This window comes from Vipera berus, assembly GCF_964194415.1.
Source record: "Vipera berus genome assembly, chromosome: 1".
NCBI classification, from domain to species: domain Eukaryota; kingdom Metazoa; phylum Chordata; class Lepidosauria; order Squamata; family Viperidae; genus Vipera; species Vipera berus.
Genome location: NC_138202.1, coordinates 268,115,065 through 268,133,905, shown reverse-complemented (window position 1 = coordinate 268,133,905; position 18,841 = coordinate 268,115,065). Strand labels below are relative to the sequence as shown.

Here is an 18,841-nt window from a genome sequence, read left to right as displayed (position 1 = left end):
AATCAAATGCCTTTTTATAGTCTATTCAAGTTATACTTTATGAGAACAAGCTGGAAGGAAATTTAATAACCTAATTGAAATTAGGATGGATTTTCTATTGGTTTGATCAAGCAGGTAATTAAAAGAAAGTTCAATGCATTATTTTGTGCTTATAAAATGGGTTATTCTTTTTTTTTTCTTTGATATAAAATGCTTAATTTCTAAATTTTGTAAAAATATTACTGAAAGTGAATTTGAAAATATATACTGCATCTTAAGAGAGTTTAAAAAGATGCATTAGAATTGCTTTTAGTTATAAAGACAAAATGTTTAGAAAAATGTTTAGAGTTTTAAAAATAATATGAGTTTTCCCTGTAAGGTTAAAGAATTTGAATGAATGAGTTTTGTTAATATAATTGTTGATAGTTTAGAAAGATTAATAAATATAGTTATCACTTCCCAGAAGAGGGAGAAAAAGATAAAAAATATTTTAAGATGGTGACGTAAATTATTTTTAACAAAGAGATTTTATTTGGTCTTATTTCTATTGGGATATTGCTTCTGGTATTTATGTTTAAAATAGAAAAAATGAAATTAAAATTTAGTTGGAAGATTTATAGAATTGGCTTGTAACAATTATAGGTAATGTAAAAAGCTGAAGTCATATTTAATGTTTAATGTTTTTAAATTGTGATTTAATTTTTGTGGCTAGACTTAATTTATTTTAATTTTATATTGGATTGTTTTTAAATTTTGCCTTTTAAACCGCCCTGAGTCCTTTGGGAATAGGGCGGTATATAAACCGAATAAATAAATAAATAATAAATATTAGAATTTTACTATGCTGGAAAAAGAGTTGGAAGTGAATACAGTACCTTTCTCTCTCTCCTTTTTTATAGTCCTTCCTTTTCTTAATCTTTATTTTCATTGTATTTTATGCTATAATGAACCTTAATAAAATTTCAGAAAAAGATTTGGTTTGTAATTATGCCCACAAGTAACTTATATGTTGTTGGCAAACAAGTTATGGATCTGTAGTTAGAAATGTCCTACCAGTTGTTAGCTGTTTTACTTACAGATTACTTGATGGAAACCCCCCCTTCGCAGTTTTAATGAAGAGAACATCTGTTTTACATGTCTGCAATAGTGACAAATAGCTCTAGTTCGTGTGTAGGATGAGAATGAAGGTTTGTTCTTTGAGCTTGTAGGTTGGCTTCCAAACGTTTTGGTAACAGGCGAGGTAACATCTTCAGAATTAGGGGATGTCACTGTCAGTGTTCTGTTTATAAAGGCTTCAGGTGTGGGGGTGTCAAATGATGGTCTTGTGATGGGTCTTATGATGTGTCAAGTGTGAGTCATCAATGAGAGGCTTGTGATAGGTTTTGTGATGGGTCAGGTGTGAGTCATCAGTGAGAGGGTTGTAATGGGTCTTCTGATGAGTAGGTTACATCAGGTCAAGGTCATTGGGAGGTGAACTGCAGGTGGAGGGGAAGGGGGGCTTGCATGAGCTGGTTGACACTCGGTGCTGTCTCTAGTTGACTGGGTGGTTGATTTGGATTCTGAGGGGTTCATAGATTGGTTGTAGGTCCATGTGTCTGTTGATGGTATTGCTTGTGGAATGCCAAGCTTCGATGAACTCATGAGCATGGCGGGTGGTAGCGTGGCCAATGATTTTTGTGTTGTTCCAATCGAACTGGTGCTGTTTGGTGTTGGTGTGAATAGAAATTAAGGATTTGGGATCATGGCATTTGACTGCCAGACAGTGTTTGTGGATCCTGATTGATGACTCAACCCACTCAATAAACTACCCAGAACAATTTCTCCAATGCATTAAACACACCAAGATCAACAAGGAAGAAATTATGGTCTTGTTTGACATCACTGCCCTCTTCACCTCAACTGACATCGACCTGGCTAAACAAGCCATACACCACCTACTCACTAAACACCAAACCCACAAAGATGATGCCATTACAGAACACTCCATATCTACATAAACCAATGTGAAATTCCTGGATCTAAGCCTCAACACATATTTCAAGTTCAACAGGAGAATGTACAAGCAAGTACAAGGTACCCTGGTGGGTAATTAGCAGAAGGAGTCATGCAAAAATTCAAATCTATAGCTCTAATCATCCAACCAAAATTCTAAACATGCTACATTGATAACACCTTCGTCATCATCAAATGCTCTCTACTTAATAACATATTCCCTGGGATCAAATTTACACATGAAGAGGAAACAGACAACAGACTGCCATTCCTCAATATTGATATAAGAAGACTAGATAACAGAGGACTGGAAACCTGCATCTACCGCAAACCCACACACATGGACCAGATCCTCAGCTTTGCAAGCAACCACACTACCGCACAGAAAAGAAGCTGTGTCCAGACCCTCTTCAGACACACTGCAGCACAACACTAAGAAAAACAGAGGAGAAACGACTGGACATCTTTCTCCATAACGGCTATCCCAAAAACTTCGTATTCTGACACACAGCACCCAAACCACGACACATCGCACAGCTGACTACGCAAAAACTCTACCATACACAAAAGGGGTGCCGGAAATGACAGCCAGAATTCTCCAACCCCTAAAAATAGCAATAGCCCATAAATCCACAGCCACACTCGGCCAGGAATTATGGATGAAAGAAACAATGTAATCTACAAAATCAACTGTAACAATTGCAACCAATTCTACGTTGGACAAACATCACATCAATTAAAAAACAGGATCCCTGAACACCAGCTGGCAGTCAAATGCCACAATCCAAATCCTTAATCTCTACTCACACCGACATCGATTGGAGCAACACTAAAATCATCGGCCAAGCTACCACCTGTCATTGTCATGAGTTCATCAAAGCCTGCCATTCCACAAGCAATGCCATCAACACACTGACCTACAACCAGCCTACGAACCCCTCAGAATCCAAATCAACCTCACAGCCAACCAGAGACAGCACCGATCCTCAACCGACACAAGCCCCCCATCACCTCCACCTGTTCACCTCCCAATGATCCTGACCTGATGTAATCTCCCCATCACAAGACCCATCACCAGCCTCTCACTGATGACTCACACCTGACCCATCACAAGCCTCTCACTTGACACACCCACACCTGAAGCCCTTATAAACAGAGTGTGGTGGGTGGTAGCGTGGCCAATGATTTTTGTGTTGTTCCAATTGAACTGGTGCTGTTTGGTATTGGTGTGAGTAGAAATTAAGGATTTGGGATCATGGCATTTGACTGCCAGACAGTGTTTGTGGATCCTGATTGATACTGACATCTTCTGAACTCCACTGAAGGAATTTTACATGTCCTGTCACTACTAACCATAACAGATCCAAGGAATTGAAGGTAGTTTTTTTAAAGTAATTGCTGACAGCTTTTATTTTTTGGTAGAATTTAATATTGTAAGGTTGTTTTTCTTTTTTGTGGTATCAATGTAGGCAAGTTTCATATGCAATGTTTTTATGAAAGGAGAATCTTGAAATTTGGAAAGTGAGCAAGTGGTTCAATTTCCTTCTTCTCTCTGCAGTTGACTTTTGTTTTATGATTTGGGGGGTATGTGTGTGCTATAAATATCCCTCTACAAGAAAGGATAAATGCAAGTAACAGAAAATGAAAGCCATTTTAAAAAAATTGTTTTTGTTAAATTAACACCTGTACAGTAAAGAGAAAGACATTTCCAGTATTTCTAAATCAACAAGTAATACTATACTTTCAAAGGTTTGAATAGGTGTTTACTGTCTTTGTCCATGGAAGATAAAAATTGTAAAATAAAAAAAAATCCCACCCCATTTTGCAATACATTTCACCAAAACAATATGCTGTAATCAGAAAGTCCTTGGAAAACATTCCCTCCTCTTCCCTGTTGAAGTAATTTTGTTTATATTATAGAGTTTTGTCCTATAAAGAAATTTCTGTAAAATAAATAAAAAAGACATGAGGATTACAGAATTAAGATTCATATTTGGGTCTCAAGACAAATTCACCTTTGGGGTTTGAGACAAAATTTGGAGCTGGCAATACCCTTTACAAAAATTTGAATATTTTGGTGCATAACAAATATGGAGTAAACCTTTTCCAAGACTGCGGTAAGCTATTAAACTGAATAAAATTTAGTAGACATAAATCTGTGTTGCATCTAAAAAAATTTCTAGTTGTCCTTACTACCTAAAGGCTTCTTGAGGCTTTAAAGGCTTCTGAACTGTTCTACTGTCAATATTCCTTTCAACTCCTTTTTTATTCAATACTATTCTATTAAATCAACACACAAGAATTTAGCAGTATAAGTGCATTTGGTAGTTACGTTTTATCAAACTACATCAGAATATCTAATTCCCCACACACAAGATTATGCAATAATTACTTTCATTATGAAAAAACAAAATACCTCCTGAAAAGATGAAGTCCAGCTTCATTTTGTTCCAACACTACTAGAGTTCCACAACCTAAAATTGAAGACAATAAAAAAACACTGAAAACAATGGTCTGTATAGTATAATATGGACTAAATTAGAGTAAGATTCTTGAAAACTGCTGAACTTTGGGAACCCCTTTTAGAAAACACTGAAGCCTACCTTATAGCCTTGTCAAATTATATCTACTTAACATAGAATTGCTACTCTGGCAGTGCTTTTCTAGGGTATGAGAGGCTTTCATCACTCAGTTTTTAATTCTTTTAACTGAAGCTGGGTCCTATTATATACAAATTATGTGCTCTACCACAGGGATCCCCAACCCCTGGTCCGTGGACCAGTACTGGGCTGCGGCATGCCAGGAACCGGGCTGCACAAACCAGCAAAGCCCCATCTGCGAGATGCAGGCAGCACACAAAACCACGCACCCTCCGGTCCGTGGAAAAACCTCTCTCCACGGAGCAGGTCCCTGGTGCCCAAAAGGTTGGGGACTTCTGCTCTTCCATCTTTTTTTTCCAAAAGTTGTACAGGATACATTGATACTTAATGCTATGCTTGGATGAATTTTACAGTTAATAAGTCTCCAGAGACTACATATGGAGTAAAAATACATCTCTATAGCATGGATTGTTAAGCAGAATCAGTATTACCTTTTACAGCCTTCAAAGTTGGACATTTCAAAAACCATTTTGAAAGCTTGTGATGGGGAAAGGAAGGAAGAAGCATTTTCAAATAAACATTTGAAAAAAGATTATTTTTTGACTTTAGGGTACAAAAACAGAACGGTCACAATTAACTTCAGATATAGTTTTAAGATGACCTTATGGAAGGAATGGCTGAACAGTTAAGGTAAAAGAAACAGCAAATCAATCCTGGAAAAATGGAAAGAATGAGAAAGAAAGAAACTCAAAATAAGCCCGCTTTGATTTTATTTTGTGCAAAAGAAGGTAGAGGGAAACTGATAGACTTTCAAGATTCTGTTTTATATCCCGTAACAATAAAGTAGCATATCTGGAATTCTTGCAGTATCTGGTCTGCAAGATCCTGGGCTAAAGGAGTAACATATAGATCTAATGACTATCATAAACTGTGTAACTTATACTGAATATCTAATTGTATACTTATTCCCTATGTAAAACGGAAACGCAAATGTTTCACGTGTAACTCCAGAACTTATTCAAATGTTGTCCCCATCACTGGGAGAAAATGGTTAAATGTATGACAGGGAGCTACCATATTAACTACATTTAATTTAATTTTAATTCAATACAAATGATTATTTTTTCTTTTCATTCTTGTACTGTGCACCTTTTGGATTGCAACCTCAAGCACACCATTCAAATATCACAGCATGTGGGAATGCTTCTTTCCTAAGGCATTTTTGTTATCTTCGGAAGTTCACTTTCAAGTGCAATATAGGTACTCAATTTACAACCATTCATTTAGTGACCATTCGGAGTTACACTGGAACTGAAAAAAGTGACTTATCATTTTTCACACTAACAACTGCTGCATCATCTCCATGTTCACGTGATCAAAATTCAGACACTTGGCAACTGACTCATATTTATGATATGAGTGTCCCAAGACCATGTAATTGTTTTTTGAGACCTTGTGAGAAGTCAATGGGAAAGCCAGATTCACTTAACAACCGTTACTACTGCAGTGATTCACTTAACAATTGTGGCAAGAAAGATCACAAAATGGGGCAAAACTCACTTAACTGTCTCGCTTAGGAACAGAAATGTTGGGTTCGATTGTAGTTAAGTCGAGGCCTAGCTGTAGTAACATACATTAGACTACAAGGCAAAGAACATTTTCGATACTAGATTTGCAAAGAGGCATACAGGTAGTCCTCAACTTTTGAGAACAATTGAGCCCAAAATTTATGTTGCTAATCAATTTCCTCAATCACATCAGACATAAAAAAATTACCAGCCACAATACTATAATGAACCATGCATTTGTTTAGGATGCATGTGGGCTTTTAGCTGACGTTTTTCCACTGAACGTATGTCAAAAGCTGTTTTATTTCTGCTTTAAAAGAAGGGAACTTTTTTTTCCCTCGGAGCTTCTTCATTCCAACTGGGTGTAACCTAAAAGCACACGCCCAGGAAAGCCTCAGCAGTCTCTTCCCACGTGAGGATTGTGTACAGCGCTTATCACGGCTTCTGCACAAGCCCCTTCCCCTGATTTTTCGTGATCTCTGAGCTAATCTATTAAAAATACCGTCCTAAAAAATGTGCATTTATCACACTTGGAAGTCTCCCAGTTACTGTAATTTTAGCTCACCAAGAGCATGTACGCGTTTCTGTGCCAAGGTGAACTTTTATCAACTGGGTTGAATTGCGATCTAAGCTCCAAAAACCTAGCATTGCAATCTAGGAAGCAAGTCCCATGAAACCCAGGAAAGGGGCAGTGACTTCTATCCAAGCGAAGCGCCTCAAACACGCACGCAGCCTATGGAGCCTATGGCAGCCCTGTCATGTTACAGGACAAGTCTGCTCCAGACAGCCTATCATCCTCTCCAACCACCCTTTGGACGCGACCAAAGAATCTAGGTCAGGGGTCTTCAAACTTGGCCCTTTTATGACTTGTGGACTTCAACTCCCAGAATTCTTCAGCCAGCCATGCTGGCTGAGGAATTCTGGGAGTTGAAGTCCACAAGTCATAAAAGGGCCAAGTTTGAAGACCCCTGATCTAGGTAGCAGAAAGCGCTTAGGTAGGAGGGTTGCTACTGCTGCTGCTGCTGCCGCCGTCACTGCGCACGCGCCACCTGCTGCCGTTTCACCTGCAATCCCGTAGTACTGCGAGGTAGCGCAGGCCAAACGCCCCGGCAGGTACGGCGAAAACTCTACCGCGTAACCGTGGCGGCCGGGCAAGCGGAAGGCCTGCGCCCTCAGGAGCTTCCCTAGCGCCTCGCCGCCGTTGCGGCTCATGGCTTCACCGCAGGCGCTGAGCTCGTCTGCCTGGCAGCCGGGTGGCAGCTGCTGGCGGGCGGCTTCAAAACCGCCCGCTCCCTTCCTTCTTTCGCCGCCCCTCTCGTAGGGGCGGGGGTGAGGGAAACAGTCGCCGCCGCCGCCATGGTTGTTTTGGGCTTCAAAAAAAAGCCTTCGAGGATGCCTTCTTGCGAGCCGGACTTCCGGTTCCAGCTTGCCCTTCTTTGGAATCCCTTCGCGCGAAGAAGGCGCGCGAGGAGCTTCTAGTGCAGGGGTAGGCAACCTCGGCTCTTTTATGACTCATGGACTTCAACTCCCAGAATTCCTGAGTCAGCTATGCTGACTCAGGAATTCTGGGAGTTGAAGTCCATGAGTCATAAAAGAGCCGAGGTTGCCTACCCCTGTTCTAGTGATTCGAGGATTTCTTTTTGTAGGTTTGTCTGGTTTGCGGCGTTCCTGCCGTCTTCTAAGGCAACTTGTCAAAAAGAAACGACATTTGTGTTTTTACAACGCGCTCAAGCTGGCCAGTGGCAACCCATTTTCTCGATTCGCATAATGCATTAAACTACAGACTAATCCCACGGGCTAGTTTTGTGCAACACGTAAAAGAGAAACAAACGGCACGATTAAAACTATCCAAGATGTGTTAGGTTGCGCACACGACACTACTGCGTCTTTTAACTGACGTGATTAAGCGTGTTGTGTAATGATACTGTGTTAACGTTGACTTTGCGATATTTTATATTGCTTTTCATTAAGATGGATTATAGAGTGGTTATAAGGGTACAATAGTAAATAGGTAAAACCACAAATGAATATTTGTTTTGACCTTTTAAAAGGCAGATTAATTGGGGATTCCATTAATAATGAGGCCTGTTTCCTTTTGGTTTTTTGATGGTTTCCTCAAATTCCCACTTTTCCAATTTGTGAAAAATCCAAATGGGAACATCTTGGAGAGCTATCAGAATTTTGCAAGACTGAGCAATCTTATGAAATCTAAACAAATCTTATTTTTTTGTAAAATAAATATTGTAATGCTTAGGCCACTATGTAATGTTTTATTTACCTGAAGCATAGCTAACCCCTAGTACGAACTAGGCCACTATAACCTGCTGTGGTTAAACCATAGTTTAACATGTTTTCTTAGGTTATGTTGGCAAATTAGACCTTTACTAATGCAAATATATAATCCTTGGACACCAGGATGAAATAAATTCATGTTTCCATCAAGCAAACTTGTTATTCTAAGCTTCAGTTTTTATTTTATTTTTTTTTTAAAAAATGTAACATGTTTATTTTTGCAATCATCCGTATGATTTCTGAGCTGTTCATCTTTATTTTCAGGTTTCCAATTACATCATTTAAAGATATATCAAGGGACCTTATCTCAGGAGGCACAAGTGGCAATGTTTGTTTTATTGCAGGAAAAGGCAGAGGTTGCATTGTGCAAAGAAAAACGTGAAAAGAAACTATTAGAATGAAACGTCCATTTATTATGCAAAATGCACTTTCAAAAAGAATGTATTCTAAAGCGGGCATTTTTGAGGTAAGGTAGCACATAGGGTGGTGCAAGAGGGCATTGAAATCACCTTGGAGAAAATAAGCAGCAGCTGTTAGCAAAATGTGAGCTTAGCCTGAGAAAACAAGAGAGCTTGAGAAATAAAACAAAAATTGCCCTGCATTGATGCCTTTTTATATAAGACAGAAGGAAGGGAAAACCCAATCGAGATGTTATTAGAGCCAATATCAATAGAGTGGAGTTCTATTATATATTGTGTTTGTTTCTTGACCTGACTTATCTTGGTTGACAGATACCGATCTCTCTGGTCAGCCAGTGCTTTAAATCTCAAGAGCCATTATATCTAAGCAGGACGAGACACTCCTGGTGACAGAAGTAAATTGTACTCCTGTTCAGATACAGGTAGTCCTTGACTTAACAACTGTTTGTTGTTTAGTGATCGTTCAGTGTTACAACAGCACTGAAAAAAGTGACACGACTGTTTTTCACACACTTAACGACTGTTGCAGCATCCCCATGGTCATGTGATCAAAATTTAGATGCTTGGAAACTGACTTGTATTTATGATGGTTGCAGTCTCCTGGGGTCGTGTGATCCCCTTTGCGGCCTTCTAACAAGCAAAGTCAGTGGGGAAGCCAGATTCACTCAACAACCATGTTACTAACTTAACAACTGCATAGATTCACTTAACAACTGCGGCAGGAAAGGTCATAAAATGGGGCAAAGCTCACTTGACAAGTGTCTCATTTAGCAAGATAAATTTTGGGCTCAATTGCGGTTGCCATTCGAGGACTACCTGCACTTTTATTTTTGCATGTTGCCTTAACCAGTGTGCAAAACTGTATTATATAGCAACATCCATAATATCCGACATATCAATCAGCTTTATGGTGAACTTAGTGGGAATTGGGTGTTTCTAAAGGCTAGATAATACGGAATATGTTGTTCCATGCAGGCACACGTATAGGTTGTTATGTGAAAGCTCCATTCTTGGAAAATTTTACACCAGATTGGCTACCACTACACAGATTAACACCAGATGTGTGATTACTCAGCACACTTCTATTCCCCTATTAGAAGAGATTACAGATGTAATGTCAGAAGGGCTATAATTGCTAGAATGTTATATATTCGCTGCCTTATCTAGAATAGGCTAGAAAAGACTCGTCAACTTGAGAAAGTACCAAGGATGCCTGTTGAGACTATCATCCCAACTGGAAGCTCCTTACCAGTCCTCTAATCTTCTAGCTGTTGCTTTTTACTTGCGCGTTGGAAGCAACATCTGTGTAACTTGAATTCTCCCGCTGAGCAAATATTTAGTGGAAGTTGGCTCAACCGTGGAATATTGTTGTTTGTTCCTGTTTGGCAAAATGCAGGAGAGAGCCACCAAACCATCCATGTTTAAGAAAGTACAGTTAGTTCTAGACCAGACATGTCAAACACAAGGCCCGCGAAGTGGTTTCATGCAGCCCGCAAAGCCATCCTGGAAACAGTGAGGGAATGGCCCCCGCTGCCTTGGCCCTGGCCCAGAGACCCTCCTTCTGCCAGAGACCCTCAGTTCTGTCCCACTCCTGCCCAGGCCCCCATAGGCACCCTTGATGCGAACGATGTAGAGCTGGCCATGCCCACCCAGTAGGCCGTAGGCACTCTAGCCACGCCCAGCCAGTAGGCCACGCCCACCCAGGCCATACCCACCCGGCCCCCTGAGGGCAACCACAATGCTGATGCAGCCCTCAATGAAATTGAGTTTGACACCCCTGTTCTAGACTTACAACCATTTGTTCAAAGTTACAGTGGCCCCTGAAAAAAGTGATTATGACCGTTTTTCACACTGACCACCTTACCAGCATAGCCATGCTCATGTGGTCAAAATTTGGACGCTTGGCAAATGGGGCAAAACTCACTTAGCAACTGTCTTGCTTAGCAATGAAAATTTGGGGCTCAGTTGTGGTTGAGGAATACCTGTAATCTCTCATGATTAATTTTGTCTTAAACAAACAAAATACTGCCTGCTTCACCTTTTTATGACCAAAGAAAGAAATTGATACTTATTTTTAGTGCCAGTAGCATGGTGAGATGAGAGGAAGTCAATTTGGGGGTTGTATGGGGATTACAACACACAGGAACAGTTTATGGATAAATGTTTATGATTGTTATTTTAAAATTGCTTAGATACATGATTAATATTTATGTGGATGCATACATGATTGTGTATAAAAAGAACAACTGCAATATGGTTTACCCAAATCAAAGAAAATCACTTAACATGGTTAGTAGAGTTCTTGCTTTTAAGAGATCTTTTAATGATTTTCCCCATTTCTAAAAAAAATCAATATTTAGAGTCTGGCTAGCATTTTTCTAAATAAAAATCCTTAGCTGCCTTTCTTTTTCTTCAAGAAATCTGGAAGTAACTATTATTGCCTTTTCAATTTTAATAAAATACGTGGGTTTTGTGTTTTTAAAATTAAAAATATCTGTTGCTTTCCTTTCTCTTTTCATTGCCAATTATTGCTGTCTCAAGTTACCTCCTGTCCATGATGTTGCAACCATGTAAATATGAAGATAAAAGAATTACTGCATAAATCTTTCACACATATACTGTACATTCTTTTTCATTTAGGATCTTACAAGTTACTTGTTCTAATTTACTTTTCTGTGAAGCCACATTTGTGATGCTAAATTCCTGGATAGCTCTAAGCTATGGCTTATCTTTCAACCCTGATTTTCCTGGGCATCAGGTAGTTGCTTTGGATTCAAAAGACAGTTGTGTATCTTGAGGGGGTGTATCTTTTCATGCCTAAAAACTTACATTTTGCTCCAGGCATCATTTTTCCACCAAGCCTGAATTTATACCCAAATCTTTAGCCAAATTTTAAAAATTCTGCAGGGACTTACAGAATCCATTGCAGACAGTTCCTGCTTTCAGAGTTGCAACCCAAAAGACATTGCAGAGGAAAGGGGAAGTCTAGGAAGAAATAGTAAACCATTATTTACTAAGACGGTTTTCCCTAGAAGTATTACCACCATTCTTCTGAAAGATCTCAGTCAAGTTCCTTGTTTAAAGAAAAACACAGATAACTGAAAAGTTGAAGTGGCAAGAGATTAATTTCTCCTTTTTCTAGCACATAATGCGTCCATGGTTGAGTAACAGCAGGGGTGTCAAACTCTTATTTCATTGAGGGCCGCATCAGGGTTGTGGTTGAGCTTGGGGGTTGGGGGGGCATAGTGGGGGTGGGGGTGGCCAGGGTGAGCATGGCCAGCAAAACGTCGCTCGTAACGTCGCTCGTGTTGGGGGTGCCTGTGGTGACCCGGGTGGGGCTGGTAGGGATCCTGTCTCCAGCCGAGGAAGGCGAAACCAGGGCAAGCACCATACCCTTGTCCACCAGAGGAGTCTTGCTGTCCCGCTCAGGCCATGCAGAGGACCCCCAGTGATGGAGGCTGCCCGGAGCCCTGGGTAGTGGAGGGTTAGCACCCAGACCAGCCTTTCCCAAAGGGGTCCCCAGCTGCCCTTGCCTCCTCTTCAAGGCTGCTGCTGATCGTCTCGCTCTCCTTGTCCAAGTTGCTCATGGTGTGTGCGGGAGGGTAAAATGTGTGGGTCAGAGGGAGGCCCACTCCCTCTCCCTGCAAAGAGGCCCGGCTTTGTAACCAAAGCATCCCCCTGCGACAATATTTTTCTATTAATACATGAACCTTAAAAGAGCTCTCCTGTAGGGAGTCTGCCATGGTCTAATTCAGACTGGAAACGTAGCAAAGGAAAAATAATTTCCCCCCACTCTGCTTTGTCCTGTTTTCCCCATTGGAAATGGCTGCTTGCAACACACAAGGAAGGGATACTTTCCTAAGAGTTCACAATTCAAGAATACCAGTGTTAACTTGGATTGCCAATAAAGTCCTGTCTTGAAGAACTGCGTGAACTGGGGCATCTCCAAACAAGTTGGCCCTTCCTTCCTTCCTTCCTTCCTTCCTTCCTTCCTTCCTTCCTTCCTTCCTCCTTCCTCCCTCCCTCCCTCCCTCCCTCTGTTCTTTCCTTCCTATTCTCATCTCTTTCCTTCCTCTGCGCTCAGGAAGGGGTGATGGGAGGAGGAGAGATTGCCAGCGCTGGTGGTGTCCATGCGGCTGCAAGGCTAGCTCAGCGAATGGGCCATGGAGGTGCTGGTGGCTGAGATGCGCTCAGCATTAGATCCATGGAGCTGCCCCGCTGCCTCTGCCCCTCCCCCTGGGTGTACCCACAGGAGACAGCCAGCACCGGCGTCCTGGGTGAAGTCAGCCTGCGGGATAAGACAGGCAGCAGGGGCGCTAGACTCCACTTGTATGCGCACCCAAGCGGCAGGGCAGGGGCGCCTGTCGCTGGTTCCAGGGCTGCCCCATGGATCTAAGGCTGAGCACATTCTGGCTTTGATAGCTGGCACCAGGTTATAGATCAGTGCCTGGTCGGCCTGGGCCGGGTGGTGGTGCCACGAGCCGGTCCTTTGCTGTTTCCAGAGCAGGTCCCCAGGTCAGATGGAACCACACGGCGGGCCAGATGCGGCCCACAGGCCTTGGGTTTGACATGGCTCAGTAACAGAATCTAACCATTGCTAGTAGAAAATGAACTCATACACCAGTTAAATATTATGATTGCAATATACTTTATTTACTGTATTTTTAGGTAGGTTTAAAATAGGTTAATTAAATAATGTCAACTAGTTGGCTCCCTCCACCACAAGCCGCACACCCCTTCTCACCAGCTCTTGCAAAACGTTGGTATTCTTGCATGAAATCTCATGCGATGATGGTATTTTTTATTTTGCCATCATCTGCACAATACGTTGCACCATTATTAAGGTTTGAAAAATTTTAATACGTTTTATTTTGAGAATTTTGGATTGTATTATATTGATTATTTGGTGGGTTTATATCCTGTAAATATGGATGTAAGATTGTTACTGTTGTTATATATTTTGATTGTGTCCGGCCTTAAGGCTGTAATAAACAGTTGTTGCTGTATTTTGCCCATTTAATTTTTATCTACTTTATGTGAAAATTTGGAGATCTGGAGATGCCATTGACAAAGTTCATGTGAATCGATGTACCCAAAGGTCCTGTACAATATTGACCTTTGGCTTCCATAATAATTCTCAAATTATTTTAAAATAGTTTAGTGATTTGTTGTAAACTGTTGCACTGATCGGGCGTTGGACCTTTTGGGCACCAGGGTCCGGTTCCTTGGAGAGAGTTTTTTCCATAGACCAGAGGAGGCATGGTATTGTGTGTTGCTTGCATCCAATCAATGGGTGGGGGCTTCACTTGTCTCAACGGCCCAGTTTCTGGCATGCCGCGGACTGGTGCCAGTCTATGGATGGGGCTGGGGACCACTGGTCTAAACAGGATCATTTAGGCTGACTGTATTTTACCTAATTTTTCAATTGGAACTCACTGTCCATTTCCAAACATGTTTTTAAGTTTTGGGGTTTAGCTTTTAAAGGCTATTACTTTAGATTCGGTTGACTGAAGCAAATTCTTCATGTTTTTCTACAGAGCCAAAGTTTATCATCTAAAATCCCCCCCCCAAATAAAATTACAAGAAAACATCCATTCACTTTGAGAGGTGAGGGAATATATGCCCTCTAATCTTTAGAAAGATTCATCAGATGTCATTTTGACTTTTTATACCACATAAACATCTTTAAAAACTTTTTATTGGCTGCTCTCACATACTTGCACTGATTTTCCCTCTTTATTGCTGGCCTTAGTCTTATGCTGTACTGTTATTAGTTTCAGCCTTGGAATTTTATGTGTTTATATATAGAGCAGCCAGACAATTCCAGTTACTAGGCATGGTAATAAATGAACAGTATTTGTGTAGAATCGTACAGCTGGAAGAGGTTAACCTTTTGCTTAGTGCTACAGTCCAAATCAAGGGACGCGGTGGCTCAGTGGATTAGGACGCTGAGCTTGTCGATCAGAAGGTCGGCAGTTTGGCGGGTCGAATCCTGAGTGCCGCATAACAGAGTGAGCGCCTGTTACTCGTCCCAGCTTCTGCCAACCTAGCAGTTCGAAAGCACGTAAAAATGCAAGTAGAAAAATAGGGACCACTCCAGTGGGAAGGTAACAGCGTTCCGTGCGCCTTTGGTGTCTAGTCATGCCAGCCACATGACCACGGAGACGTCCTCGGACAAGCGCTGGCTCTTTGGCTTTGAAACGGAGATGAGCACCGGCCCCTAGAGTCGGAAACGACTAGCACGCGTGTGCGGGGGAACCTTTACCTTTACCTTTACAGTCCAAATCAAAGTAACCTTGTGGCTCTCCTACATATACAACCTATTGTCTCTTTAGGTAATTGGTTCCACTCTTGAACCGCTCTTAATAATTAAAAAAAAATCTAATATTGGACTAGAATTTGTCTTCCGGTAACTTAACCCCATTATCTTTTTATTTATTCTATCTCCTGCACTCTAGAATGACAGAAGAAGATTGAGATCTGTTCTCTAAATGATAGCCTTTCAGGTATTTGAATATTGCTGTTATATCCTCCATCAGTCTTCAATTCCAAATCTAGTTCCAATTTCTAGTTCCTCCCACATGTTTTCATAGGATTTAGTCTCCTTATTATTCACATTCCTCTGAGTGGTTCTTTTTTTGCCTGAATCTGCCAACAATACTCAAATAGGGATTAAACAACATCCAGGTAGTCCTCAGCGTATGACCACAATTAGGATGGATCTAAGTGATGGGGTCGTTAATTGAGTGTGCTTGATTTTACAACCTTTTTTTTCTTGCTGCTGTTCTTAAGCGAATTAATCGTAATTAAGCGAATCACACTGATTGTTACAAGTGAATCTGACTTCTCCTGTTGACTTGCTTGTTGCAGCTCTTCTGGGAAGGTTGGAAATGGTGATACATGTGACTGGAACATTGCAACCATTGGAAATACACGGCACTTGCCAACCGCCTGAATTTTGATTACATGACTCTGGGGACGCTGTGATTGATGGTTGTAAGTATAAGGATCAGTCACGAGTCACTTTTCTAAGCACTCTCATAACTTTTAATGGTTGTTAAACGAATGGCCATAAGTCAAAGACTACCTATAGTAATTAGGTCTCCCCAAATATACTATTGTTGATTACAACCTAAAATAGTATTGGAGGTTTTTGCAACTGTATTATCCTGCTGACTCTTATTCCATTTCTAATCAACTACTACACCAAAGTCTTTTCACAAGAATAACGGCCAGAAATCCACCCCTTTCTATACTTGTGCTTTTAATGTTGTGACAAGCTCAGTTGTTGTTTTTTACCCACTAATGTATTAGTGACTAATACATAGTGTTGATTTAAAGAGGAAAAACTCTCCAAACAAATTTCTGGTAGCAATCCTTGTTCTGCTATGTTCTCATCTCATTTTTGTGGAACCTGGCTGCCTTGTATTTGACTCACAGATTCTACTTACCAAGAAGCAGTTATTCACCACGTAGGCACACAACAGCCACTCAGAAGATGGCTTTCACAACTGCAATAATATCAGAACAGTTTCTCTGGTCACTGCCCTCTCTTCCTTGCATTTTCATGATTGAACTCCAGAAGAAAGCCCCTTCTTTCTTCGTCTGGATCTATTTCCTTTTCTTCTGTAGTCACGTTACATTTTTATTTTTGCATCCAATCCTAGAATTTCCCAGCTTCTGGCTTATCAAGCTCAGAATCAGTAACTGGGTATTTCCCTGCCTTTTCCAATGAGGAACTTTCCCAATTCTTCCTGAAAATCCTAGGAACTGAGCCTGGGTCCCTCCCTGCTCTGTGTCTTTCAGTCAGTCTTGATTCCTGGCAATCACACAAGACAAATTATAGTCGCTGGCCCAAGGTCCACGCAGCTGGCTTTGTGCCTAAGGCAGGAACTAGAACCCGCAGCCTCCCGATATATGTCCTCTGCCTTTAACCACTATGCCAAACTGCAAAGATATACATTACCTATATACAGTGCTTTTTTTGTAAAAAGAAAAAGGTGCCGGAACTCACGCATGTCATACAACCCGCCTTGCCTTACCCTACAAGGTTCCATCCAAAAAAAGGTGCCGGAACTCCGTTCTGAGCGTTCTATGAGGAAAAAAAAGCCCTGCCTATATAATAAATAACAGAATTTATATCCAAAGGGCTGGCTGGGATGGCTTGTCACTGAGAAAAATGAAATATTCGTGCAATAAGTGAAGAGCGGAACAGCAGAGGGCGCCATACAATACAGTATAGCAGCGTAAAGGGGTTTTGTTTTGTTTGTTTTTTCCACTTTCATTGCCGCAACGACTCTTTACCAAAACTTTCGCACTCCCGAGATTTCCCAGCGCAGGAACGCGCAGCTCCTTCCACTAAAGCAGGGGTAGGCAACCTCGGCTCTTTTATGACTCATGGACTTCAACTCCCAGAATTCCTGAGCCAGCTATGCTTTTAAAGCAGGGGTAGGCAACCTTCTGCTCTTTTATGACTCATGGACTTCAACTCCCAGAATTCCTGAGCCAGCTATGCTTTTAAAGCAGGGGTAGGCAACCTTCTGCTCTTTTATGACTCATGGACTTCAACTCCCAGAATTCCTGAGCCAGCTATGCTTTTAAAGCAGGGGTAGGCAACCTCGGCTCTTTTATGACTCATGGACTTCAACTCCCAGAATTCCTGAGCCAGCTATGCTTTTAAAGCAGGGGTAGGCAACCTTCTGCTCTTTTATGACTCATGGACTTCAACTCCCAGAATTCCTGAGCCAGCTATGCTTTTAAAGCAGGGGTAGGCAACCTCGGCTCTTTTATGACTCATGGACTTCAACTCCCAGAATTCCTGAGCCAGCTATGCTTTTAAAGCAGGGGTAGGCAACCTTCTGCTCTTTTATGACTCATGGACTTCAACTCCCAGAATTCCTGAGCCAGCTATGCTTTTAAAGCAGGGGTAGGCAACCTCGGCTCTTTTATGACTCATGGACTTCAACTCCCAGAATTCCTGAGCCAGCTATGCTTTTAAAGCAGGGGTAGGCAACCTCGGCTCTTTTATGACTCATGGACTTCAACAAAGGAATTCTGGGAGTTGAAGTCCATGAGTCATAAAAGAGCCGAGGTTGCCTACCCCTGCACTAAAGGTAACCCCTCCCCCCAGATAGGAGCGTTTATTTAGCGAGATTTCACCAAAAAACAACAACAATCGAGGTTATTCAGACAGGGTACTTACATTAGAAATTCAAAATTGCGATCAGAAGCAGGCCTCTGTAGCCATGTGACTTGGATTCAGTCTTGGCTGCTGCGGAAGTGGGTGGTGTGTGGTTTTTTTGGGGTTTTTTTTTGTGTGTGCCTGGTCACATGGCCAAAACCATCCGGTGATTTTTTGCAGCCGGCAGGACTGATCATTTTTCCTGGAGCTGCGTGGAAGATCTGCTGCTTGCTGGGCTTAAGGACTGCGGTACGGTAGAGAGCTAGAATTACTTCTGTGAGTATTTTAAAAATATTCTTTAGTACTGTGCCGTGTTGTTGTTGTTTTTTTGTAATCCCTTTGGGGGAAATGCTCTGCTTTTGATTGCGTTTTGTAAGTACAGTACTTTGCAAGATTGATTGTTTGTTTGTTTGCGTTTGCCTGAAACTTATAGCATGTGGCTACTGCTGTCTCCTCTCCCTAGCATAGACCCACCAGAGATTCTGCCTGGAGAGGGTGGCAGTGTGTGTGTGTGTGTGTGTGTTGTTTTTGTTTTTTAAAGGTTTAAACATTTAAATTGCTTCCAGAAGTTGTGGCTGTTCCCTCACTGGAGGCTTTTAAGAAGAGACTGGATAGGCATTTATCAGAAATACAGTACAGTAGCGTACTCTCTTGTGAGAGCAGTGGGTTAGACTAGATGACCTCAAGGTCCCTTCCATCTCAGTTACTGTTGCAAGCCAACAGTTCTGGAAACTCCATCCCCATCTCCCTCTGCATGCCTGGTTGAAGATGCTTAAGCTAATAGCCCGTGTGTGTGTGTGTGTGTGTGTG

General features: G+C 41.5%; 2 protein-coding genes across 2 annotated transcripts in view; one reads left to right on the top strand and one right to left on the bottom strand.

The window, feature by feature from the left end:
* Positions 1-7,454, bottom strand: part of PEX7 (peroxisomal biogenesis factor 7) — a 61,955-nt gene extending 54,501 nt beyond the window's left edge. Inside the window, exons 1-2 of the mRNA XM_081313827.1 lie at positions 7,204-7,454; positions 4,388-4,445 (exon numbers count right to left, since the gene is read on the bottom strand). Coding sequence (XP_081169953.1) covers positions 4,388-4,445; positions 7,204-7,351 — 206 coding nt within the window. The 5' untranslated portion in view covers positions 7,352-7,454. The remainder of the gene's footprint in view (positions 1-4,387; positions 4,446-7,203) is intronic.
* Positions 7,455-18,218: 10,764 nt separating this feature from the next.
* Positions 18,219-18,841, top strand: part of MAP3K5 (mitogen-activated protein kinase kinase kinase 5) — a 123,333-nt gene continuing 122,710 nt past the window's right edge. The window contains exon 1 of the mRNA XM_081312650.1: positions 18,219-18,307. The gene's annotated coding sequence lies outside the window, so the exon portion shown is untranslated. The remainder of the gene's footprint in view (positions 18,308-18,841) is intronic.